This window comes from Porites lutea, chromosome 14 (assembly GCF_958299795.1).
Source record: "Porites lutea chromosome 14, jaPorLute2.1, whole genome shotgun sequence".
Lineage (NCBI taxonomy): Eukaryota > Metazoa > Cnidaria > Anthozoa > Scleractinia > Poritidae > Porites > Porites lutea.
The window spans coordinates 5,809,539-5,834,892 of NC_133214.1; the positions used below are offsets into that span (position 1 = coordinate 5,809,539).

The window sequence follows — 25,354 nt, forward strand, 5'->3', positions numbered from 1 at the left end:
GCCCGGCGTAGTTTCGTTTTTATGTTGAATTGGTAAGTGTGACATATTATATCAGCTTATATGTATGGGCAAAACGACTGGTCTTTCATCTGAGCCCGCGAGATGGTCATGTGATAATTGTCAGCGGATGTCTGACTTTGACAGCTGTCAATCTAATCGCACTCATACGGATGGCTTACATAACTAAAAGGCTAGTCAAGTTGTGCAAGATCTATTGTGACATTTGACATCGGCTTACATGAAGTGTGTGTACGGGTGGGCGTACTCTACGTCATAACCAAATTTTCTCGGATGGATAGTTTACCAAATTTTCTTACCCATGGTGCTCCGCTCCGCTATAAGACCGGTAATCAGAATATTGAGCAGGTAAATAGTACAAATTTCTTAGGGTTGAATATTGACCAAGATCTATTGTAGAAACACCATGTTAAGAAAGTAAGTTCCAAGATTGCAAAGTTGTCAGGAACAATGCTTAGAACAAGCTGGCATCACTTACCGGTACTGCTAAAAATACTGCAAACAATTTATTATGCCTTGGCTTACCCTTACTTGACTTGCTGTAATATCAGATGGAGCGGTACCTTTCCAACAAGGCTCAAGGGTGTATATAATTAAAATTAAAAAGAAAATTGTAAGGATTACAGTGTTTTCAAAATTTAAACAGGAAACAAGGCCTATATTCCTTTCTTTGATTTTTTTACTAGCAATATAAGAGTTTAACTCTTATCTAGGACAATTGCGGCCATCTTTTTCAGATTACTTTTTGGAGAATAATACTATTCATTCCTATAATACAAGGTCTGCGAGCAAGTATACATTAAGTATGAACTGAACTAATACTATTCTCAGTTAGATATAAAGGTGCTATGATATGAAACAGTTTGCCAAATAGTTTGAAGCAAATTAAGTCATTGCAGTTGTTTAAAAGAAAATTGAAATGACTTTTGTTGAACAGAAATATACTGACTCTATGTAGTGGAACACATAAACAGTGTAATACTCTTGCTGCTTAATAATATGAAAGGCCACCATATTCAATACATATGTTTGTAATGCGTATATTAAAGGGGACCTCCTTGGAAAAGCTCAGCTGAGCTTGCAAAGATCTCCTGCTAATAGATTGTTATGATGTAATACATTAGTAATTAAGTGGCAAATATGAATAAAAGATTGATTGTTTGATTGATTGATTTGACATAGCAACTTGAGCAAAATTATTCACTTCAAGGAAGGTGCTGTAAAATATGCTAAAGCCCAAGACCGCTCCATGTACAGTTAGTGATGGAGACGGCTGCCTAAATTACATACATTTAGCCACATTAACCCGTTGGCAATAGATGGGTGTGGGGAAGGTGCATGGCGCAAACAGGGGAGTCAAAGGACTTGGTTTCCCCAAGGGCATTAAACACCAACCCCAAAATCCCTTGTAATAAAAACTAAAGAAAAGCAACTCACCACTGAAGATGAATAGAAGACCAAATGCCTGCCTGAAGTATGCATGTCCACCAGAGCAATGAAGGTGTAAGCTGTCTGTAACCGCATCCAAACTGACACAACTGCATGGGAAGGGGGCTGTACATATTTCCACAGTTCACACCTTCCTCATTTTTCATCCATTTTCCAACTCCAGTTAGCTTTTCTTTTTTTTTTCCTTTTTTATGGAAAGTTAGATGTGCAAAATAATGTAAACTACTGTATATTGCTGTAGGAGTGTCTTCAACTCAAGTGCCATTTTCTTTGTTGTTCTATAGGAGTGTTCACAGCAGCATTTGACTGTCAAATTGAGTGGTTAATTGTTAAAGGAATAGCTGATTATGCAGATGGTTCCCAGTTGCCTTCAGCGAGTTGGTTGTCCTGTGCTAGTGTGATGGCAGCATCTCTTGTTGCACACATTTTGAGTGAGCCCTGTGTTTTTCATTCATGGCCTCATTACCAAGGTAAATATTTCTCATACTGTTATTTCCCTTTTTTTTAAGTGAACTAGTGGTGTGTTAGAATGTACTTCCTTGATGCCATAGTGACTCAACACTGCATTATGGGGGAGGTGCCACACATGACATCTTTTTCTGTTTCTTTTTGGTGTAGTTATTAATATTTGTTACGGTTTCTTAAAGGAACCTACAAACTGTAAGAGCATTGAAGAGATCTCTCGTCATTTTAAACCAAAAAGAGATTGAAGTACAGTCATGAAACTGAACAAAAAAAAGTTGAGGATGTTGTGTGAAACAGGGTAATTAGATTACAAGAACGTTCTATTGTTTAACAACCGCCACCAAGTGTTCTTAGCTGATGAGTCTGTTTTTTTCCAGCAGTCATATTGAGCTGACCACATAGCTATATTTCTTTTTTTAAGTGTTACAACTACACTAGTCTTGATATGCATTTTTAGTGATGTTATTAGTAGCAGTTATTTCTAGTAGATTCAGTGTTGAATGTAAGTGAGAGTAACTGAACAAAAAAAATTGTGGATTTTGCTGTGAAATGAGGTATAGGTTAGAAGAACTTTTTTAGGTTAATTATATAGACACTGATGAAATACCAGGATTTTTCCAGTGACAAGAATTTGGTATCCAGTGAAGATACAATTTTTATCCTTCACATGTGATGATGTCATGGTTGTCATGGCTACTTGAGTCTCAGCCAATAGGAAAAGAGCATCACAGCATCTCAATGTCTCGCTCATTCGGTGTGCTCACTCGTCGTGAGATATCGAGTTGAACACTCGAAGATAAAATTTGTATCCACGCGCTGTCATGTAATATCCTCTATTTAACAACCGCCACCAAGTGTTCTCTGATGAGTCTGGTCTTTTTTGTTCAGCAGTCATATTGAGCTGACCACATAGCTATATTTCTTTTTCTAAGGGTGCATTCGATTGGGAAATCTGGATTTAGATTTTAAAATGCGGATTTCGGATTTGCAATCGAACGCGAAATCCGAAAACGGATTTCAACACTGAGATTTCTGATTTTCCTTTTTACTGTTCAATTGGGAAATCCGAAAAAGGATTTGACAAACTGCCCTTAAGAACCGCGGTCTAGCATGTGCATGCATAATTAACAAAAAGAAGACCGCTGTTCACGAGAATAGTTTTGCAAATCCTTTTTCGGATTTCCCAATGGAGAGGTAAAAAGGAAATCCATGAAATGGATTCGCGGTCTAGCATGTGCATGCATAATTAACAAAAAGAAGACCGCTGTTCACGAGAATAGTTTTGCAAATCCTTTTTCGGATTTCCCAATCGAGAGGTAAAAAGGAAATCCATGAAATCCGGATTCACCCTTTCACCCTGAGGACAAATTTCTCGGAGATGAAATCCGTTTTCGCGCGTTCGATTCCAAAATCAGAAAACCGGATTTCGCAATCGAACACACTCTAACTTATAGCCTTGATATGCACTTCTAGCGAGATTATTAGTAGCAGTTATTTCTAGTAGATTTCTTGAATGTAAGTGAGAGATCTCTTTTTGTTGAAGATATATCAGAGCAGACCTCAGCCAGCAGATCAAAGGAACAGTTACCAAGTCCTTCAGGTACCAATTTATGGCTCCAGTCCACACGAATCCGTATCTTTTTTGAAACCACAAATTTTTTGCATGAATAGGACGCAGATGAGTGAGCGGATTCACTGGTCCAGTGTTGAGGGAAGGCCGTCTTGTGATGAGGAAAATGTGTGGCTTCAGAAATATCCAGATTTGTATGGACGGGGGCCTTAATGTTTAATGCTACATTGTACATGTAAGCAATCCCAAATGTTACGAGTTTAAGATACATTTTCCGTTCATTTTTCCTTCCTCGTGTTGTTTTTCTCTTGTTTTTGGTTATAATTTTTTTGTTTGTTTTTTCTTGTCATGGTTTATGTTTTTGGAACTCTCGTATCAAGGATGTCGTGTATAATTAGCTAATAATTGGGCAAAATTATTTTGTCCTTGGAGGGGGGGATACTTATTTGAAGGCGGGTGCTAATTCGAACGTTTACAGTACATGTGTTCCATTTAATTGAAAAAAGACCCTCTTCCCTCTCCTTTGTTAAGTTCTCTTGTCTAATTAGCTACTATTTGCACTCTGTTCCTTAGCTTATTTGTTAAATTTGTAAGGTTTTCCCACCCTTAACCTGAGCGACTGATTTACAGTACAAAACAACAGCAACAACACAGCTTCCAAAGCCGTGTGTAACGGCAATGAACGAGTTACTGTGAAACTCACAAAACAGTGAACACCAGAAATATTTTTGGAATGTTATTGTGTTGCGAGAAATAAGCCAATAAGGCGCGAGATAACTAAACCGCAAACAGCAACGGTAAAGGCTGGTTTTCACTAGCGACAGAGTCGGAGTCGTAATCAGAAGCGTAGAGCTTATGTTCTGGTGAAAACTGCGTTCCGATTCCGCTTACGCTCCGCTTATGATCTAGTGAAAACTAGATTGTCGGAATCGGAAGCAGAAACGGAAGAACTAAACCAATCACAAAGCGTGGGAACGTGCATTGTGATTGGTTTATCCTTCCGCTTCTGCTTCCGACTCCGACAATCTAGTTTTCACTAGATCATAAGCGGAGCGTAAGCGGAATCGGAACGCAGTTTTCACCAGAACATAAGCTCTACGCTTCTGATTACGACTCCGACTCTGTCGCTAGTGAAAACCAGCCTTTACCGTTGCTGTTTGCGGTTTAGTTATCTCGCGCCTTATTGGCTTATTTCTCGCAACACAATAACATTCCAAAAATATTTCTGGTGTTCACTGTTTTGTGTCGTAAGCGGAGTCGGAAGAAATGGAAACGTTCTGATTCTTCTGACTCCGATTCCGTCGAGCTTATGACTCCGCTTATGACTCCGATCTTTGATTTTCCCTAGGTCATAAGCGCTCTTAAGGCTGGTTTTCACTAGCGACGGAGTCGGAGTCGGAGTCGGAGTCGGAGTCGTAATCAGAAGCGTCGAGCTTATGATCTGGTGAAAACAGCGTTCCGATTCCGCTTACGACTCCGTCGCTTACGTTCCGCTTATGATCTAGTGAAAACCAGATTGTCGGAGTCGGAAGCAGAAGCAGAAGAACCAAACCAATCACAAAGCGTGGGAACGTGCATTCTGATTGGCTTATCCTTCCGCTTCTGCTTCCGACTCCGATAATCTAGTTTTCACTAGATCATAAGCGGAACGTAGGCGACGGAGTCGTAAGCGGAGTCGGAAGAAAATGGAAACGTTCTGATTCTTCTGACTCCGATTCCGTCGCGCTTATGACTCCGCTTACGACTCCGATTTTTGATTTTCACCAGGTCATAAGCGCTCGTACGACTCCGCGTACGACTCCGACTCCGACTCCGTCGCTAGTGAAAACCAGCCTTCGACTCCGCTTACGATTCCGACTCCGTCGCTGGAAAAACCAGCCTTAATTAGTTTTGAGGTTTGCTTGCGTGTCCTGAACTTTATTGTGATTGGCCAGTACAAAATCAACATTCCTGAAATTTTACAGGTATTCACAGTTTTCTGAGTTTAACAGTAAAATAATCAGGACATTTTGATTTTTTAAAACTAAATAAGAAGGGGATGTCAGTACTGTAGTATCAAAGTTTTGAAATCTATACTTATCTTAAAAATTGATCAAAAAGTCAGCCTCGAAACAGAAGGTTGTTTAAAAAACCAGTGGTGTAAGACTTGGTAATAAGTTTAACGCAGGAAGAATCTTGCTCCAGTGTTAACCTGAGATCAGGCTCTATTTTTATCTCACGCTTAGATGTAAATGGCCGTAATAGAAAAACTAAATTATAACAAGGCTGCTGCCTAACGGGCGCCTGGGGCGCCTACAATTTACCCTCGGGCGACCAAAATTTCAAACAGGGAGCCTGAAAGGGCGCCTAAAACTTATGATTCTCAGGCTAACTTTCGGTGAACAAACAACAAAATTCCCTGCTCATTCTGCATTTTGAAACGAAAACGGAAAACGTTTGGTCCTCGGCCGTAGGCAAAAAAATATTTCCGCCGATCAAAGGTAAACAAACAACCAATTGTTAGCACTTGTCTTAAAATTCGCTTCCGTGACTTCCGCTGCTGTGCAGTTGAAGTTTCTCGTCTGAAAATGGCGTCGGATAAATTGAATAGTCTTCGAAAAACCTTCGATATTAAAATCATGACTTTTCCCCCAGCGTTAGAAACGTAATGTCGCTATTGAATGAAGTAAAAACTGATAAAAAGACGCGATCCATAAAAAAGCAAGAGGTTTCAAATTACACGTGACATATAGGATGTGCTAATTTTACTTTTGCAAGTTTGTAGCATTTTCTATCTTGCTACGAACACGAACGGTAAACTCAGAGGTTTCTTTTATCATTTCGATTTTTTGCTGTAACTTTTAAAAGGCTCGCCAAAACATTTCAGTTTTTTAAAATGATTCACGGCGGCTATTCAAGATCGTATTTAATTTACGTCATCGCTCGCGACGCACGTAAATACAAACCTTCACAAATATAAAAACAGTTTTGATAGTTTAAAAGATAGACTTGATACAAAAATACTGAGTCAATTTTCCAAACTTCAGGATAAAAAACCTTTCGTGGTCCTTTTTATCGCCTAAAAACGAAAACTTAACTTCGCGTAAATGTACACGCAAGTGCTGTTAGTCGGTGCGTTCGCTGTACGTGCGAATGGTTATTATGTTTCTCGAGAAATAAATCGTTTCTCGAAATCCTTTCGAGTGGTGAATTTGAAAAGTGCTGTTTTCTCGAAACTAGAGACTCGGTTTTCGCGTTTCAAAACTCGATTCGTTCGAGTCTCGAGTATTCTTCCGGTTTTTGTCTCGCTTCTTAGCGTTGTGTGACGGGTCAAAAGGGAGACTTAAGTTTCGAGAAGCGTGCATCAAGTTTTGAGGATCTGGTCGAGACTGTCAACTTAAGATAGAGACAATATCGATAGGGTCATTTTGGTGAACTAATTAAAACTAGGTTTAAATACAGGGTTCTGTTCTTGAAATACAATGAAATAAAGAACCTCGGGTGCACCAGTTGTCGTGTGCTAGAAGTTTGACACAGTTAATAAAGTTACTGAGTTTTTGAATTGGGCTCCTAGAAATGTGGCTCAGGCTACTAACTTTTTATTTGAGGAGCCCGAAGGGCTCCCAAAAAAATTTCTTAGGCAGCAGCCTTGTTATCAGTTCTACCACAAAACTTGTACAATTAACTTCCTACTGCTCAATGCGTTAGACAGGATTTACGTTTAAAGAGATTTACTTTTCTTTATAAACAGATGCTACAACTGCTTTTTTGGAGTGGAGTCAAAATCAGGTTTGCTCATTTTACAACAGCACCGCAAGCCAGTTGATGATTACCCCTTGGGACCGAGATAATACCATGGACATTGATGAGGTGTATGTACAGTTAACACTGCTAAGAGATGACAGAAAACTTTCTGGAACAACACAAAAAGAGCTTGAAGATTACAGTGAGCTATTTGCAAGCCATGGTCATCATCTAATTCCTAACAGAATTTTAGTGTATGGGAGGCCAGGAATAGGAAAGTCGACATTAACAAAGAAACTCGCCGTTGACTGGTCACGAGGTAATAAAGAAATCCTAACGAAGTTTGCTGTTGTACTTTTAATCAAGCTCCGAGATGTTTGCAACACGCCAGACTTCTGTGCCATGCTACAAAAGGCGGAGCTGTTGTCCGCAGGTGACCCTGTGGTGTTTAGCCAATTGTATGAATACATTCTTCACAACCAACAGAAAGTCCTACTTATTTTAGACGGTTATGATGAATACAGCGCCGAAAAATCATCGCCATTTCATCTGATTTGGAAAGGCAGTCAGTTGAGAGATTGCACACTTCTTGTGACAACACGATCGCTCAAAAAAGATGAGTTAAGACCAGGAAGTCATGCTCAGTTTGAAATTAATGGGTTTGATCAGAGGCAAGTTAAAACATTTGCTCTTAAGTTTCTTCGAGACCAAGCAGAAGTAGACAAGTTCTTGCGTTTCTTGTATGAACACAACTTGGGGGCCTTAGCGGAAATACCACTTCTTCTGTTAATGCTGGTTCTAAGCTGGAACGTTAATGATTATCAAGGACCATCAGCATCCCGCGCCCTACTGTATAGCAATTTTTGTCAGACGCTGCTTGATCACGTCACCACCAAAACCTCAGATAGTACATTTAGAAGCATAGATGAATACAAGGAAGATCTTGCAAAGTTAGGGGAACTTGCCTGGCAGGCACTTTTAAATGACTGTCTTTATTTCAAGCTCAGCAACGTGCCTGAGGACATTCGGTTATTCCTTGAGAAGTTTATCGATTTTGGCTTTCTACAAACTTCTAATCTTTCAAACTCTCCTCGTCCTGAGAAACTGGCGTTCTTTCTCCATAAATCGGTTCAAGAGTTTCTTTCCGCCTTATTTATTGTTCGGGATTTGAAGAATGCGAAGGAAACTTTCAACTGCCTATCAAAACTCGACTTTTTAAAACAGTTCGACGAGGTGTTTGAAGTTTTCAAATTTGTTTCGGAGTTGTCATCAGAAGCCACCGTTGCTATTTTTCGCCATGTGAAGATGATAGGAGAAAAAGAAGGTCTGACTGATTACAACTTCGGTGAAAATCCGTCTATTGAGGAGCTCACTAAAGAACAAAGAGAGTTTTATCGTATTAGTCTCGATCTTTTCCTTTCTTGCCCTGCTTCAGATAGGGAAAATGTCTATCCTTCATTTCTGCAGTGCACCAACGGCCTTGTAGTGATAGAGGACAAACAACTGCCTAAACTTTCCAGCGAACATTGCCTGAGATCGACAAATTTCCATAAGCCAGATTATGTATTTTTTACGTCAGAGTCTCCACGTGAGTCAGAAGTTCTGGTTGATCAAATGTTTTCTGTCATGTCCGATTTGGACACTGTTGTTGTGACATTTTGTGGTGACGTAAAATCCATAAATACATGTAGGTACAATGATCTAAAACGTAAAGAGTTTGTCATAAAGAAAGTTGGACATCGATTAGTGTTCTGTTTAACTCGCCTTGTGTTAATGAGACCGACCAGACCGAAATTCATTGAACTGCTTACATCATTGATATCAGCACCAAAGCCTTCTCTTCAAGTGCCTGATCACGTGTCACAGAATCATGATGTTTGCAGCTCTTTGCAGTTAACTGAGAAAACATCTGAGCAGACTCTGTCACACTCTCTGTCATATTTGAGAGAGATTGAAATTTGGGGAACAACAAGTGAACTTGTCAGTTTACTGAATAATCTTCACCATGTGCCTCGACTATCCAAGCTCGATGTATTTCAAGCTGGTATGGAGAATCAAGAATGTCACTTACTTGCCACTGCTTTAACGTATGTCGATAAGTTACGCTTACTGCGGTTATCAGGTAACCCACTCGGTCACGGGATAAGTGTGCTTGCTAAACACCTGTACAGTGTGCCTTATCTGAAAGAGCTGAACCTGAGTGCTACACAGATGGGTGAAGAGGAAGTCACAGCTTTAGCCCATAGTTTGAAGTATGTGACTCAGCTGAGTGAACTTGACTTGTCAAACAACCCACTTGGTCACGGGATAATTGAGCTTGCTAAACACCTGTACAGTGTGCCTCATCTGAAAAAGCTGGACTTGAGGGCTACACAGATGGGTGAAGAGGAAGTCACAGCTTTAGCCCATAGTTTACAGAATGTGACTCAGCTGAGTGTACTTAACTTATCAAACAACGCACTCGATCACGGGATAATTGAGCTTGCTAAACACCTGTACAGTGTGCCTCATCTGACAAAGCTGAACCTGTGGGCTACACAGATGGGTGAAGAGGAAGTCACAGCTTTAGCCTGTGGTTTAAAGTATGTGACTCAGCTGAGTGAGCTTGACTTATTAAATAACCCACTCGGTCACGGGATAAGCGAGCTTGCAAAACAGCTGCACAATGTAGCTCATCTGGAAAAGCTGGACCTGAGTGATACACAGATGGGTGAAGAGGAAGTCACAGTTTTAACCCATAGTTTACAGAATGTGACTCAGCTGAGTATACTTGACTTATCAAACAACCCACTCGGTCACGGGATAAGTGAGTTGGCCAAACAGCTTCACAATGTACCTCATCTGGAACAGCTGGACCTGAGTGATACACAGATGGGTGAAAAGGAAGTTACAGCTTTAGCCCATGTACTCGTCTACGTACCAGAACTGAAGTTCCTTTCGCTTGGCAATAATCCGCTAGGCCGTGGAGTGACTGAACTAATCAAGTGTCTCAGAAGTAGTCGTCAACTTTCTGATCTCAGACTTGGAAAAGTTCAACTGACAAAGGAAGAAGCTACTGAGCTGTGTACATTAGCAAATCAAAGGAACCTCTTGGGGGACCCCTGGAGGTCCTTCCCACACTGGATATCCTTGGTGACAAATAGATGGAAAATGTACTTGGAGTCAGATTATCATGTAAGTTTCTCTTTTGTAATTTGCGTTATTAATGCTCGTAATACCCAGGAACTTTCTGGTAGACGAAAAGGAACCGTTCTTCAAAGGAGCTGTGTCGCCATTCTTATCCATACTAAAAAGACACAATTTTGTAAAAGAAAACTTGTCGAATAGTGGTCCAGTCGTGACAACTGTTTACATAATGTTCCTTCTAGAAGGACGATTACACGTGTACGTTTCGTTAAAGTGATGACTTTTTCAATCACGCTACGGTTGGTAGGCAATTAGAGACACACCATTGTTTTTGCAAAACAGTCATGGCTACCATGTTCACTAACTAACTTTACGTTATTTTTAATCCATTGGTGCTTGTCTTCTTTATCATAGACGACCTCTATTGGTACATGGCAGCCTACATTTTGCGTACTTACAGAGGCAGAACTACAAGAAAAGGGAGTCACATTTGATAAAACGGTACCTTACTGGACAGGCAATGACTACTACCCACTGTGTGGCAATCGTTTAGGTATCTCTGTATTCAAAAATCCCCTTGGATATGACTTATATCCCTCCAATTTTAGTATCCCCCATTTTGGGTATCCCCCTAATTAAAGTATCTTCGCATTTCGGATGCCCCCCAATATCCCCGTATTTTCATGTCACCCTAAACTAAGTGTCTCGCATTTTGGTTGTTTTCTTGATTTAAGTATATTTTGAACCCGTGCCCTCAAATCCCTGGTGATGTGGGTGAAAACACTGATCCTACCTTGGTCGTTTTACAACCACTGAAACTGGCTCTACAACTTGACTTCTTTATAATGTTGTTGTTGTGTCAGTTCGTTGCGATGTCCTTACAAATAGTGGAATTGAATTGTAGTTTTTATTTCACAATGGTCGACCACCAGCTCAGTAATAGATCTTCAAGACAAAGTTAGAATGAAAGCCGTGTTTTAAAAAGAAATGGCTATTGCGATTGCCGGTGATCACATACAGCTATTTCGAGAAAGGTTGTCGGAAAAAGTGCACGCGACAATCCCGAAAGGCATTGTGGGTGGTTTTAAGTTCACTGTTCTTCAAAGAAATTTGAAAGAATTGGTACGACAGGCCGAGGAAATGTGTTTGCGAGTGCTAAAGGAAAGCAACAAAAGTAGGTTCGACAGGTACAGTTGTCAGAAACAGTGTATTGATCATATCCCATATTACCTTTCGGAATTGTCGCGTGCACATTTTTCCGACAACCTTTCTCGAAATAGCTGTATACAAAAACCACTAGCCGTCAAAACTTTCCTCTTATACTGATGCAACATTTTACGTGTGCATGCAGTGTCTTTTTGTGTGCAAAATAATCACACAAGGGACCCTGTAAACAATCACACGAAGCCATTTTATTTGCCGGAATTCCTGTCCAAGATACAAAATGATGTGAGTAGCTTGAGTGGCAGGCATGATCGGGGGGGCACGTCGCTTGTACGGATCACGCTTGCTACCCAGGGTACGCTGCGAACGATAGCACTTGGAAGCAACAACCCAAATAACAAGGGATGTTAGTTTCCCGGTAGGGTACTAGGGGATACCCAGGGTACGGTGCGAAGGATAGCACCTCGAAACAACAACCCAAATAACAAGGGATGTTAGTATCCCGGTAGGGTACTAGGGGATACCCGTAACACTGACTTGAAATAAAGAAAAAACGGCATCACGAGGGATTTGTATACGGAGTTACTCAAAACACAGGGATACTTAAAATTACGCTGGAGTAGATCGAGAGATTTTTGTACCTCTTAGCGTAAACACAGCATGCGATGCGTAACCATCACGAGTAAAACCAGGAGTCCATCAAACTCAAGAGTCCATCACTCATGTGAGCCTGGGTCACAGCGTGTCAGATGTTCAGGTTTTTTTCATCCAATGAGAGCAGAGTAGAATTTTCAGCAGTGGGGCATGAGGTCAACGAATTTTCAGCCGAGGAGAGTTTACGTTGTTCATTTGGTTGAAGAAACCTGAATAATATATAAGAACCAATGGGGCTTCATTTAGGAGACATCACCTTCCATTGCTGATCGCGATGTCGTTTTTGAACAAAGTGGATTTTGCGGAAAAAGAAATCTTAAAATAGGGAATCGCCTAACGTACTGTAACATTAATTACTAACCGGCCAGGGTTGGTTGGCGGTGACTCCCGTATAATAGGGAACGGGATGCTCGTTGGAAAATTAGAATTAAATCCCTAAAGGAGACGATACTTCAACAAAGTATTGTGGTGTTTTGCCTTTTTTGAGATACAATTTTTTCGCGCACAGCCCCAAGGAAGAGAGAATGAACTCATCTTGCGCGAGACGATACCTGCATGGAAAATATATTGGCTTTGCGTCCTGGGAACCCTAAGCGAGACTCAATTTCGTAATTCCTACTCCTAAGCAAGAAGACGAGCTTCCCCGTCACTTTTGTATGGGCTCCTAGTATTACTTGATTTGTAACTCAACTAGAAGCGCCATTAATTTCCTTATACAGCTTTCTACTTTTCAACGTAAACACAAAATAGTTCATTGCATTTTTGGCTGTTCCATGTTACGGTTCAAAACTCTTTTCGGCTCGGGCTACAACCAGTTGAAAAAATGTTGAGACACTTTTACGAAAAACCGATTTGTACTACTTCAAATCGCTGCTAGTCACACACCTCACCTCCCTCCTCCTTTCCATTCAAAGTTGTTCCTCCAAGTTTTGAGCATGGTCTTGTATTGCTAGCAACTTTGATAAGGGGTGGAGGGTGGATCACAAGCACAAGATATGGACAGCCAAAATAGGTACAGTACAGTGTCTCAAGTACTTTTGCAACTGATTGTAGCTATACCATGTAATTGGTGCAACCGATTAAAACCTAATACCCTTTTGAAGCTACTTCTTAGGTCTAATGAGCACAACCCCTACCCAATATTTAAAGGTGATTTCCGTTTTCCTTAGTGATAGTCGCTGTTGCGTAAGATGCAAACGATTCAAAATGTCTGTTGAAGAAGTTCGTAACGCTGCATTTAAGTCTGGTTTTCATGTAATCCTCCGTATCGTCCAAATCGCTCAAAAAGCCTAAAATGTGTAAAGGTGATAGAGGCAATCAAAACCAAGCTTGAGTTTTCAGCCCCATGTAATTTCTACCTTGTGTAGTTGACTGTTCATTAGCAACGACCAATAACAGTCCAGCGTGTTTGGTGATATTACTTCGTGTTTCCCTTTCGTAAGCCGTTTCACTAAGGCAATATGCAGGCTTCCTAGTGCAAAGGAGTTTTAACAGTTTCTACAAACCTTTTTTTTTAATTATTTGAAATCGCAAACAAATCGATATTGTACATGATCAACATGAGCGTGTGATTTAGCCTGTTCATTAGCAATGACTAATAACAGTTCAGTGAATTTGCTGATATTGCTTTGGTCGTACGTTTTGTTAATGTGTCCTTCTAGGACAGTATAACGCTTTCAAATGCAGAGTGGTTTTATCTGTAACAAACAGTTTCAAGAAAATGTGGATTCCATGAACTAGCAAGCAGATCAACATTGTACAAGACGATAAACTTGCGGTTTAAACTGTACATAATTTACGTATTCAAGTGATGTAGATGAGATTATATTTTCTACCTGCAAGTTTAGATTCGCAAAATATAAAACTAAGGTAGCTTTCTGAATTCAGGTTCAGGAGTAAATTTGTTGCCTGTACTGTTCATTAGCAGTGACTAATAACAGTTCAGCGTGTTTATTTTGATATTAATGCTGATTTACTTAGCTGTGGCAGTATTTAGAATGCATCCAGATGCAACGTATGTTTCTCAGTTTTATGAAATGAGCTGGCACACAAGTCAGCATTGTGAAACCGAATATGAGCCTTACATTGTAAACTATACATCATTTACGTATAACCAGTAATGTATTTTTGTTAACAATGTTAGTTATTGTAGCTGATGCAGATAAAGTTTTTCCTATCTGCGTTTTTAGATAGTCTTGTCCGAGTAAACAATATACAGTTATGAATTTTAAATACTACGATGCAAATTTATTATATAAAATAGTCACTCTCTGGATTCAGATCCAGGTTCAAAGCAAATTTGTTGTATGAACTGTTCATTGGCAGTGAATAATAACAGTTCAGTGTGTTTGCTCCGATTGTACAATATACAGTAATGAATTCGTAATACTACCATTTAAATTTATCATTATAAAGGTCGCTCTCTGGATTCAGATCCAGGTTTTAAGTAAATTTGTTGTATGCACTGTTCATTAGCAGTGACTAATAACAGTTCAGTGTGTTAACTCCGATTGTACAATATACAGTAATGAATTCATAATACTACCATGTAAAGTTATTATATAAAATAGTCGCTACCTGGATTCAGATCTAGGTTTTAAGTAAATTTGTTGTGTGAACTGTTCATTAGCAGTGACTAATAACAGTTCAGTCTGTTTACTCCGATTGTACAATATACAGTAATGAATTCATAATAGTACCATGTAAATTTATTATATAAAATAGTCGCTATCTGGATTCAGATCCAGGTTTTAAGTAAATTTTTCTGTATGAACTGTCGTTTCCATGAACTGACAAACAGATCAGGAATGATGATACGAAGAACATGATCTTTGAACTGTTCATCATCACATACATATTATATAGTGAAGTATCATAATACAAGTATTTAGATTTAGTTTTTGTAAGCGATACAGCTGTGATTATTCCTACCTGTCAGTTTACTGAATATTTTTAAAGTAATCAAGAATGCTTTTTGGATTCAGATCCAGGCTCAGAGTAAGTTTAATGCCTGCACTGTTCATTAGCAGTGATTAATAACAGTCAGTAAAATTACTCCGACCGTTCATTTTTTTATTGAAACTTATTCACAAGGTCGGGTAATATTAATGCACCCAAGTGCAGCGCGAGTTTCTCTGTTTCATCAAAACATAATTTCCGTGAGCTGGCGAACAAATCAGTTTTGTAAAATACGATGAAACAGTTTTTTAACTGTACATCTTCTAGGGATATGCAATGATGGATTTATAAAATTAGATAAGTTTTTATGCTAACTGGTGTCATAATACGGTAAACCTACGGTTTAACACAGGTCACCAAAGCCTAAATATGAGACTTCGTATACACTATACACCCAATGCAAAAATGGCTGCCAAATTAATATTCTTTTGTTTAAATTAAAATTAGCCCAACTAGCCTCGCTTGAGATAAGGTATTCTTTTGAATTTTGTACTGGAGAACGAGGCTAGTTAGGCTTATTTAAATTCAGACAAAAGAATATTAATCTGGCAGCCATTTTTGCATTGGGTGTATAGAAGATAACACCGAGAATAAATACATTAGATAAATTTTTACAGGTAAAATTCTTCAATAAAGTGCTATTACAGTCACCTGGTGTTCTTTTGGTTTCAGCGCAATTTAAGAATGAGGATGTACAATGTGCAATATGGGGCCATGACAAATTGTAGTTTATTCTGAACGAATGTTGCTAAGGATTGAGCAAAATTGAAAATGTTCAAACAAAAATGGCCTATACGCGGAGGCTCCACCCGAAGGGAATACCGTTTCCAGGCTTCAAGTATATGGGAGTGTTGGGATTTCACTTGTTGAGGTATATGAAAGAGTAGGGAAAACTGTCATTTCGGTTGGTAAAAGCCCAAAAATGGCTAACAGACGCATTACATGGCTGTGAAAAGAGCTGAGTAGCTGGTTTTGTGATTTATTCATATTTAACAGACAGGTCATTTACAAAAGTTAAGAGGGATGTAAAGTTCTAAACTGGGCATGTGAAAGGGGTACCATTGCCTATAGAAGGTATACCAATGGGGGACCTTTTCTGTCTAAAATGGTATATAAAAGGGTAAGGGGTTGGACCTCGGGGCGGAGCCTCCCCGTATTAAACTTTGTTGAGAACCCCCGGGACTTCAATCTTTGCTGAATTCCTAAGGAAACCTTTCTCCTAAAGAACAAGGTGAAATAATTGTTCATAAAATTTCCACTGTTAATCAGCGTACTTGCAAATGTCCAGTAATATCTCGAGTATTGCAACTGAAGGTCTGAGACAACAAAAACTGAAGCCCGAGTCAGAATGTTTTAGCGGCGGCTCGGTTTCATTTGTTGAGCATAATGTCAGCTGGGTTTTTTTTTTTTTTTTTTCGCTTGCTGTTTAAAGAAGTATAATTTATTCGTGGCTTTCCCACGAACATCAATATAATTAAGCAGAACTGAAATGAGCTTAACCAAACAAATCGTTAGCATTTCAAAATTGTTTCGTGCTCCCTAAATTGACATTAAGAATAAAGGTGATGCTACACGGGACAATTTGCAACGACGATTTTTAGCACAACACAGCGTTGCAACATTGTTCAAACATTGCAACGCTGTGTTGCACGATTACAACTTTGGTGCAGTGGTCATGAGAAATATCAATCTGCTTTGCACGCGAAGCATAATCGTTCCCAGTCTCCTTTTGCACAATTTGTTTATGTCCCTCAATCTCTTGTGCCAGGGATTTAACAAACCCCGCTTCCTCTTACACTTACAGGATCGACTCACAGGTCCGACTCACGTCTCGGGTTCGGAATTAAAAGTATTTAAGTCTCGGTCTCGAATTTTGAAACCAGGGTCTCGCTGTCTCGCCAAATGTCGAACCCCTAACGATGAAGAATGTAAACCGTATTGTGTGACTTGCCCCCTACGTCAAATAATGCCACAAAGTTAGAACAAAAAAATGTAACTATGTGCGACTAAATAAGCGACTTTGTCTCCCACCTTGCATGACACGAAACATGAAAGTGCAGCCAAAAACAAATTAATCCACAAAAATCTGACTCAGACTTCAGCATCGTCGCCTACCGTGGTAATTCAATTTCGCCTTGTTGACTTGTTCTCTGTGGGAGCAAGGCCTTCATACAAATTCAGGAAGACAAAATTCAGGATCCGCCACTGTAATGTGTCAGTAATCTGTTAACAATCCCTCCGAAGCGATTTATTTTGCTGGAAAACGTCATATTAGTTTCCTGCTAAGTTATATTGGGGACAGTAATTTGGGTAAATTAACCGCCAAGCACACGATGCCTCTTTTTGTAAACCAAAATTCGTTAACCTGCTCGATATCTGACTATAAAACGTAAAGGAATGCAATCTATAGGAACCATCCAACGTTCTTGCTTAACATCGCCCAAATGACATTAAAAGTTACAAAGATTTACTATTTTGTCTCAGGTATAAGCTTACATTTTCATTTTATTGGCATGTAAAAATATATCGAGTGCCCACGGATTTTTAAGCATGAAATGGTTCACAAAGGGGAAATATTTACCTCCTGTTTCAATTTTTGATCCAAATCGGAGTGCTAGTAAGAAAAAAATGTGTTCAAACTTGTCTATTTTTCAGTCTTGTCAAAAAACGTTTCCCCTCCTGATAAATGACAATGAAGAGGGGCCGTCAGGGGGGCCTAGAGAAAAATTGATAAATTTTTATTGAGAGGAAGAATGACATTTTGCTATCATGTAAACAGATTTTTAACTGTTAGTCTGCTTTCTGCATGAAATATTTACCTAAAAAAACTCCAATTTCATGGAGAAAATTGTCCCAAAAAATGCAATTTTTGGCCCAAACTTCCCCCCCCCCCCCCACCCCTGATACCCAGTGTAGGTTATTGTTAGAAGTCAAACAAATGCCACAGTGAGTAGTTTCATCTGAAGTACTAACTGCACACAAAGTATGAGTGAAGGTTTTGTTTGATCATTTCCAATTTTGCACAATCCTTAGCGACATTCATTCTTACGTTTTCTGAGAGGGAGATCGCGCAGGCTCCATTACTTACAACCCTCAAACTCTTCCCCACTACGAAGTACTAATAGGGAATTAATATTTCCCAGTTACCCTAAGCCTCTTTTTAAAAGCGAGGATTAAGAAGCTAAACCTCGTTTTCGCAAGAAAGGTTTTCACCTAGCCTTATTTTCAAAGTGAGAGTTACTGGAACGCTCAAATAGCCTATTGAGAGGAATCTGCATTGCTGTCACCTACTGGAGACGGGACCGCCATTTGTATGGTGCGTGGTCATCAAAGCAGTGCAAATATCTAGCCGTTTGCAGGGCAAATGAAATACCTTCCTCTTCGGTTATTTTATAGACAGTCGTTTTCTTTTTTTCCTCAAAATCGGTTTAGCATAGCTTTAGAGTCTCTCGAGCGTCTCTCCACAGTCTCGCTCTCTGTTTTCAGCCTCTTTCCAGTCCTTTTGTTTGACTGTTCGCCCGTACTTGAATACGCAAAAATACCGACTGTTTTGAAGTCTGTTTATTTTAAGACCCTGAGTATTGCCCGCCCATTCCCTCGGGAATCGAACCCGCGACCTCCTGCCTGCAGTAAAGCGTTCTACCGACTGAGCTAGTCCTGGCGAGGGCGCAGGCAATACATATGCGCTATTGACCAAGCTTTTTCTGTCAAGATGGCTGGATATTGGCCTCGTTCTTTTTTGCGTTTTTATTAACCGAGACCAGCACCTCGTATGAATTTCTACCAAGACAAAATTATTATATGGCCACTAAGAGGCCTTTTTCTTGCGGAACTAACGCGGGATATCCCGGGCGGGCAAGATGGGCTCGGGTAGCCAATCAGAATGCAGGATTCGCTTCATCTTACCCGCTCGCGGATTTAGCCAAACAAAAATAAGTTATTATTGGATGAAATAAAGTATGATGTGAAGAATTATGCGGATCGAGCAGAATGTTAACGGCCGAGGTGGATAACACCCTCTGAGATCGGTCTAATTCCTCAGTATCATACGCAAGCCTAGTCTAATGACTGTTGTATTATTATTCATTCAAAATATATCAAACCAAGTCAACAAAACATGCTTTCCTCAATCTATGTAACGTTCCCGTCTTCATTACCGTTTGTCTGTTCTCAGGCAGTTTTAAGTTATAAAGGGATGTTTATCACAACAGGCTTTCTGCAAATAACTATACTCACTCTTTACAAAACATCATTTTTGTTATTCAAATTTATAACGATCGCGAGTGATTGCAGAAACGAGAATCTTTTGTTACAAGAAGCAATGCGCTTCTAGTTGGCTCATTAATATCAATAGGTGACTTAAGCGTTAATATCGCTACAGATCGTTTTCTGTCCCCTGGTCAGCAGCTATGCAAATTTCTTGGAACAAAAGGAAGTTTTTACATGAGAAAACAATTCAATCACCACAGGCCTTTCTTGGTACACAAACATGGCCGCCATTCCATTGTTTTGTACACCAATATGGCCGCCGTGACGTCATGTGAAAACGATCTCCCGCCATTTTCTCCAGTTGTACCAAGAACAGCTGAGCTACCACGCCTTCAGTTGTCCCCTTTTTTTGTCCATATTTGTCAAATGGACGTCAATAGAACTTGTCACGGTTTTCAACGCCATTTTGACAAGAAGGCAAGGAAATTTTGGCGCAGTTACCAAATCTCTTAAAAGCAATCCATCCTACTAGCAATTCTCAGCGTTTTCTTTGAATTCGTCGAACTTGGAGAATTTAGTTTTAGGCTTTGGCTTTGTGTGGTAAAAATTATTTACCGATATCGGCAAAAGTCTTCCATATTTTTGGTCAACGTTAGCTGTTTCAGTCAATTGACCAATCAGAAACGGCGTAGAAAGATTATGGACGTACCAATACCAAAATTTATTCATATTCGAGAGCCGAACCGCGAACTCGATATTTGTTTTAAAAATAGCAATCCTGTCACGCAATATACAATCACAAGTATCACGCATCACGGACGACTTTCCCGTTTATCGTCAATCTCGTACCCAGAGTCTTCTGGCCTTTTGGGCAGCGTGCCCCGCTGACCAAAAAGCCAGAAGACTTTGGGCACAAGATTGGTTTACCGTTTATTTCAGTTCTTAAGTCCTGGTTGAGTGTGCCAGCTTACAAATATTTGAACAAAATTTAATTAGAAATTTATAATAAATTAATTCTATTTAAGAATTTATGTATTGTAAAATGATTACAGTGAAAAACCAACAACAATAAGGACAACAAGGGCCTAATTGGCGAGAATGCCAATTCAGTTTTCATTACCCATTTTGTTTTGTTTTGTTTTTCATCCTTTAAATTTATTTTTCATACCACGTTTTGCTACCACAGTAACCTCCGTTCTACCACACGCTGTTTTCGTCGAAGGCCGTTCCACCTTATGCATGTCATTTCCCAACAGACTTTGAAAGTGTAATCTCAGCTAATTTGTAGCCTTCGTGCACACTTACTGTATCCAATTATATGCCGCTTGGAGCTTCTGCACAACCACGCACTCGTGGAATAAAGCTGAAACGTCTGTGACGTGCTGCAACTTCACCCATTAACTCAAAAATGGCATGTATATTCTCCAAAACATTCTTTGTACATTTCCCATGGTAATGATGTGGAGAATTTGGTTAATAATCAAGACATTGATCATTTCCGTTATTCTCAAGACCCTTCTGTTCTGTTAAGAAGTGATACTGACAGGAGAACTTAGATGCTCATCTCGGAACATAAACTCACCTCTCATGTTTCAAACACTCAAGCCGCTAAGAAACAAGCAGCGCGTCTAGCTCTGATCTTAACAGAACAATTGCAAACCAAACAAGTTATCTGGGGTCATTGTCTGCTATATCGACCTGAAATAACTGAGAAAACCAAGTGAGCTCGCAATGAAAAGATTCCTGGTGGTTCTCACGCTGTACGTTATCACTTTTACAAAGATACAATGCGCAATCAATATAAACAGCTCTCCTCAGCTAACAACTACGGGCCAAGAATGCTGTGGGTGTTGTAACGGCGGGGTAAGAGAACCATAGCTTTTCTTAACGTTTATGATTTCTATTACACTGTATCATAATGAAGAAGTAGTTTTTTTCCTCCTTCATGTTTTGCCTTTTGTGCTTCGTGCCTCGTGGCACATGTTAGCTTCTGGCATTCCTTCGATCTTTAACCTGTCGCCCTAATCACGACATCTTATTCTATGATTTCCACACAGCAAATGGAGTCCTGAAAGATCTCGGCTTTGAGACGTGCACCGAAATCTTAAGGTCCTTGAAGTGTGATCTTTCACATAAAAGCTAACAAGAAGTGTGTAAGGTTAAGGTTGATTCAGTCTTGCGGTATCCCGATTTATGGCCAACAGTGCTTTTACAAAAAAAATCTCCGTTCGTCTGTTACACAGTGTCAGCTTTCCTGATGATTATGTAGAAATGCTGCTCTCAAGACGTCATAAAGAGTATATAATTGTGAAACACCACAAAAAAATTGGGTAATTCGCTGGAATCACGTGGTTAACAGTTACACGAGGATCAGTAACCCCTCCAGAGACGGTCGTTTTGCTACAAATTCTTTTAACTAACGGTTGTTTCGCTTCATGATGAAGCGAAACGATCGAACACCCCAGACGACCTTCAGCGCCATTTCACTTCCCTTGGGAAAGCACCTTAGAATTATGACCAATATGCACGGATGTACGCATGTGCGGCAAGTCTAGTCGTTGTAGTAAGTTAAAGCTACAAAAAGGCAACGAACCCTGTTTCTCAGATACATTCAACATCTTTTGGGAGTCACAGACAACATGATTGGCCCGGGCAAGCTGTCTGAATTGGCACAGGATCGTTGTGGCTGGAGGAAGCTCGTAGTCGCCTGCTCTGCAGCCGACCGATGATGATGATAAAAAGCTAAAGCGATAACTAATTTTAAGTGAACAAGAACTCAGAAAACTTGTGTGACTCCATTGAGTAGCTGTCCTTGAGAGAGGTAGAGGAGTGGAAGGAAGGGAACATGAACTTTTAAAAATTTTAATTGTGTAAACTTTAGGGCATTCAGTCGTGTAAACAATAGACTAGATATTGTTTATTTCGCAATTTTTTTTTGTTTTATATTTTGGAGCTGGTTTGTCTAGTTCTTTTGGGGGGGGAGGGGGGGGGAGTGTCAAATTTAAGGATTGACCGGGGTCTCGCTGTAAAACCCATTTACAAACAAGTTCGGTTTATTTACGTAAAATCAAGATACGCCTTTGGTATCTTCTAACACACTGCTACACTTTCAACCCACTTCTGTCTTTTCAGAACCTTAATCTCTTGACCTATGAAGAGAAACCTTGTTCCACCATGGGAAGCGGAATGATTCGATCCACTTCTAAGAGTGGTCACACTCTCTTAGAAGTCTGCTCCAAAAACCAGTGGAAGCCGCTCTTTCCCCAGTATAACCCTCGTAAGAGTTGCTATGACAACCGTGTCGCTGGCTTGATTGGGCATTGGCGCATGGATGAGCAAACCGGAAACGAAGTCGCAGACGACTCAGGCCATGAAAATCACGGCTCAGCCGGAAGCGCGGTCTCTAAGCTGTCCAAGTTCTCAAGGGGACGTTTCTTTAATGGCCTCTCTGGAAAGATAACGGTTCCAAACGCTGCCAGCCTGAATTTCAAAAATTCAAGCTTCACTGTTGTCGGATGGGCAAAGATCTTGGATCACACATATCCGCTGACAACCTTTGCTGTCAGGAAAGGCTTTGGCTGCTATTTTGGCCCAGGCCGCCCTGGATGGGTTCCCGGATGGGAGACAGGACATGGTTACCAAGCTAAGGGTTTGCACGTTTGCATCCGGGATAAGCAAAACCGAAAGGTTTCTCGAGTGATCACATTTGACAATGGCTATCAACCGCCTCAGATGCTTGGCAAATGGGTCCACTACGCTGTTGTGTTTGATCGTGATCAACAGAAGAAAGTTTTTGTTTACGTCAACGGCAAAAGGCAGTCCAACAGCTTAGACATCTCAGGTGTTCAGGGAAGTGTGGATAACAGCAGACCACTCGAGTTTGGTCAACTTTATGGCTGGAAAACCAAGGGGACCCTGGACGAATACAGACTGTACAACAAAGCCCTTGACAAGTTCGAAGTTGCTGCTATCTACAAAAACCACCTCGCGTAATGTGACCGAGCTTAAAAAGCTGCGTTTTTGTAAAAGAAGAAGTGTGATACTGCAAAACTTAAAGAATTCATAACCGTTTACGCTTGTATGATACATATTTTACATATCAGCAAGAGAGAGATTAATTGCCCCCTTAAACTAAATGAAACTCCTGCTATAATTTTTCTTTAAAATTAATGTGTATGTTAGAGGTAGATCGCCCCATAATAAATGATGATGTATTTTCTATTAATTTCAAATTTATTTGTAAAATAACCTAGCTGATTCACTTGTTGAAATACTGGAAATACGAGTACTTACATGGTTTTATGAGATGCAAATTTAGCTCCTAAAACTTTATAATAATTGAGTAATAAATGGCTTGATTTCTCTTAACATGATGTGGCCGCCCTTATCTCTTTACTATAAATAAACACTTGAGATCCGGCACCACTCAACGGTTTGTCGCTGTGGACTTGCTGATATTTTAAACCTGAGGGATGGTCTACTGTGAAGGAAAAAACGGTGAAAAAACGGTGGGTTCAAACCTTACACAAAATATAGAGTACTGGGACGCTGAATCGCCCTGATATAGAGAGTTTATTTCAAGTGTATACTTAAATGGTTCGCTTACTTTTACTACTGCGTCTTCGTTTAGGCCGCTTCGATAGCAATACCATAAAAAAATCGTACTTTTCCATGAAAAAAAATATGACCATGGATTTGAGTGGAAATATGTCCATTGAGTGACATTCATTTTAAAAGGTTCATTCTCTTAGACTTATTTTTCCTTTTGTCAGTGGCTTACTTCATCAGTAATCTGAAAAACGCATCTTAGAATTAGTAAACTTGCCACGGCTAAAAGTGATACGTCTTATTAGCTCCGTAAAGTCGGAAACCACCATAAAAACGTCAAAAAATTCCGCGACTCTGAGGAGCTGTATCTTCGTCAGTTTTCCACAAATCACCTTTAAACTTATTTTGATGCGCTCGTTCCAGCGGAGTCGACGGAATTCCCTTAATTGTTCATGTCAAAAAAGAAGGAACCGTGGAAAGGTCTCTTGTATGTGGACGCCCTTAGCTCCGCAAATGATATGAACACGTCACTGCGGGTGATTACTTGTACTGTAATTTCGCGGAAGTTCTTTCTTTGATATTCATAGAAAGAAAACAAACCAAGAAAAAAAACCGCTGTTCGTAAAATAAAATAACGGGAGCTCTTGGCCCTCTTGGAGAAATTAAAACGCTTCAAGGAATTGAAAAACAACAAGAAGAAGAAGAACAAAACACGACAAAACATAATAAACAAGAAACTACAGAGAAAACAATCGGTTCTATTGAGCGTACTTCCGCGATTGTGCAATGTGGGATCGATAAAAAAGACCGCATCGAAACCTGAGGCATGTTATGATTCACGACCGACCGAAATAAGATCCTGAAATAGGAAATTATGAGTACCAACAACAGCGAAATTTGTATTTAGTTAGGGGTCAATATTAGCTTTATTATCTTGAAATTGATTTTATTTTTGGTTTTGATTTGAAACCAATTAAGGTTCCTATTATTAGAATTTGGCAAGTTCGTTACTAACAGTTCAGTCTACCACACGGCTGAATCCCTATTTCTTTTTATAATCTGTGTTTATTGCAAGCATGCAGCATGTTTGAAAGTAAAGTATTGATCGACGGGGTGGCCTTTAACTGTTGTGAGATTGAAAATCAAAAGCTATTCAAATTCGAGCGTCCGCCGATCAACAGCATCATCAGAGAGCTCGGGTGTTATTTTTTAATTTTTAAATTTACAGCAATTGAAAGCCTCACTAAAGCAGTATTTCACTTCTATTTCTGTTGCTAGTGATAGCGACTAACGGAGTGAGCAATTGAACTTTTCTAAATTATTAAAACTATACAAGACCTTATTCATTCACATATTTGAGGGTCCCTTGATTGGTTTTTCGGGATCCGAGATTTGCCTCATTTGATGGCTGGTATTCAGGGATTGAGGGCCCCTCATCCCTAAATCCCGAAGATAAGAATCGGGATCACG

General features: G+C 39.9%; 2 protein-coding genes across 5 annotated transcripts in view; both read left to right on the top strand.

Annotated features, from left to right (window-relative positions):
* LOC140924635 (NLR family CARD domain-containing protein 4-like) overlaps positions 1-11,365 on the top strand; it is a 388,290-nt gene extending 376,925 nt beyond the window's left edge. For all 4 annotated transcript variants that reach the window (XM_073374662.1, XM_073374661.1, XM_073374659.1 and 1 more), the window contains 4 exons: positions 1,752-1,937; positions 3,476-3,532; positions 7,233-10,399; positions 10,766-11,365. In XM_073374662.1, coding sequence (XP_073230763.1) covers positions 1,752-1,937; positions 3,476-3,532; positions 7,233-10,399; positions 10,766-10,990 — 3,635 coding nt within the window. In that variant the 3' untranslated portion in view covers positions 10,991-11,365. The remainder of the gene's footprint in view (positions 1-1,751; positions 1,938-3,475; positions 3,533-7,232; positions 10,400-10,765) is intronic.
* A 9,488-nt stretch (positions 11,366-20,853) lies between these two features.
* Positions 20,854-23,766, top strand: LOC140924660 (uncharacterized). The gene is made up of 2 exons (XM_073374691.1): positions 20,854-21,199; positions 22,469-23,766. Exons 1-2 carry the CDS (start codon positions 21,068-21,070, stop codon positions 23,327-23,329), a joined length of 993 nt encoding a protein of 330 aa, XP_073230792.1. The 5' UTR covers positions 20,854-21,067; the 3' UTR covers positions 23,330-23,766.
* Positions 23,767-25,354: the final 1,588 nt, after the last annotated feature.

Excerpts from the sequence above, each read along its gene's own strand:
- LOC140924660 (XM_073374691.1), top strand. The coding sequence starts at position 21,068 with ATGAAAAGATTCCTGGTGGTTCTCACGCTGTACGTTATCACTTTTACA. Across the intron at positions 21,200-22,468 it reads GTGGGTGTTGTAACGGCGGG|AACCTTAATCTCTTGACCTA; the intron begins GTAAGAGAACCA and ends CTGTCTTTTCAG.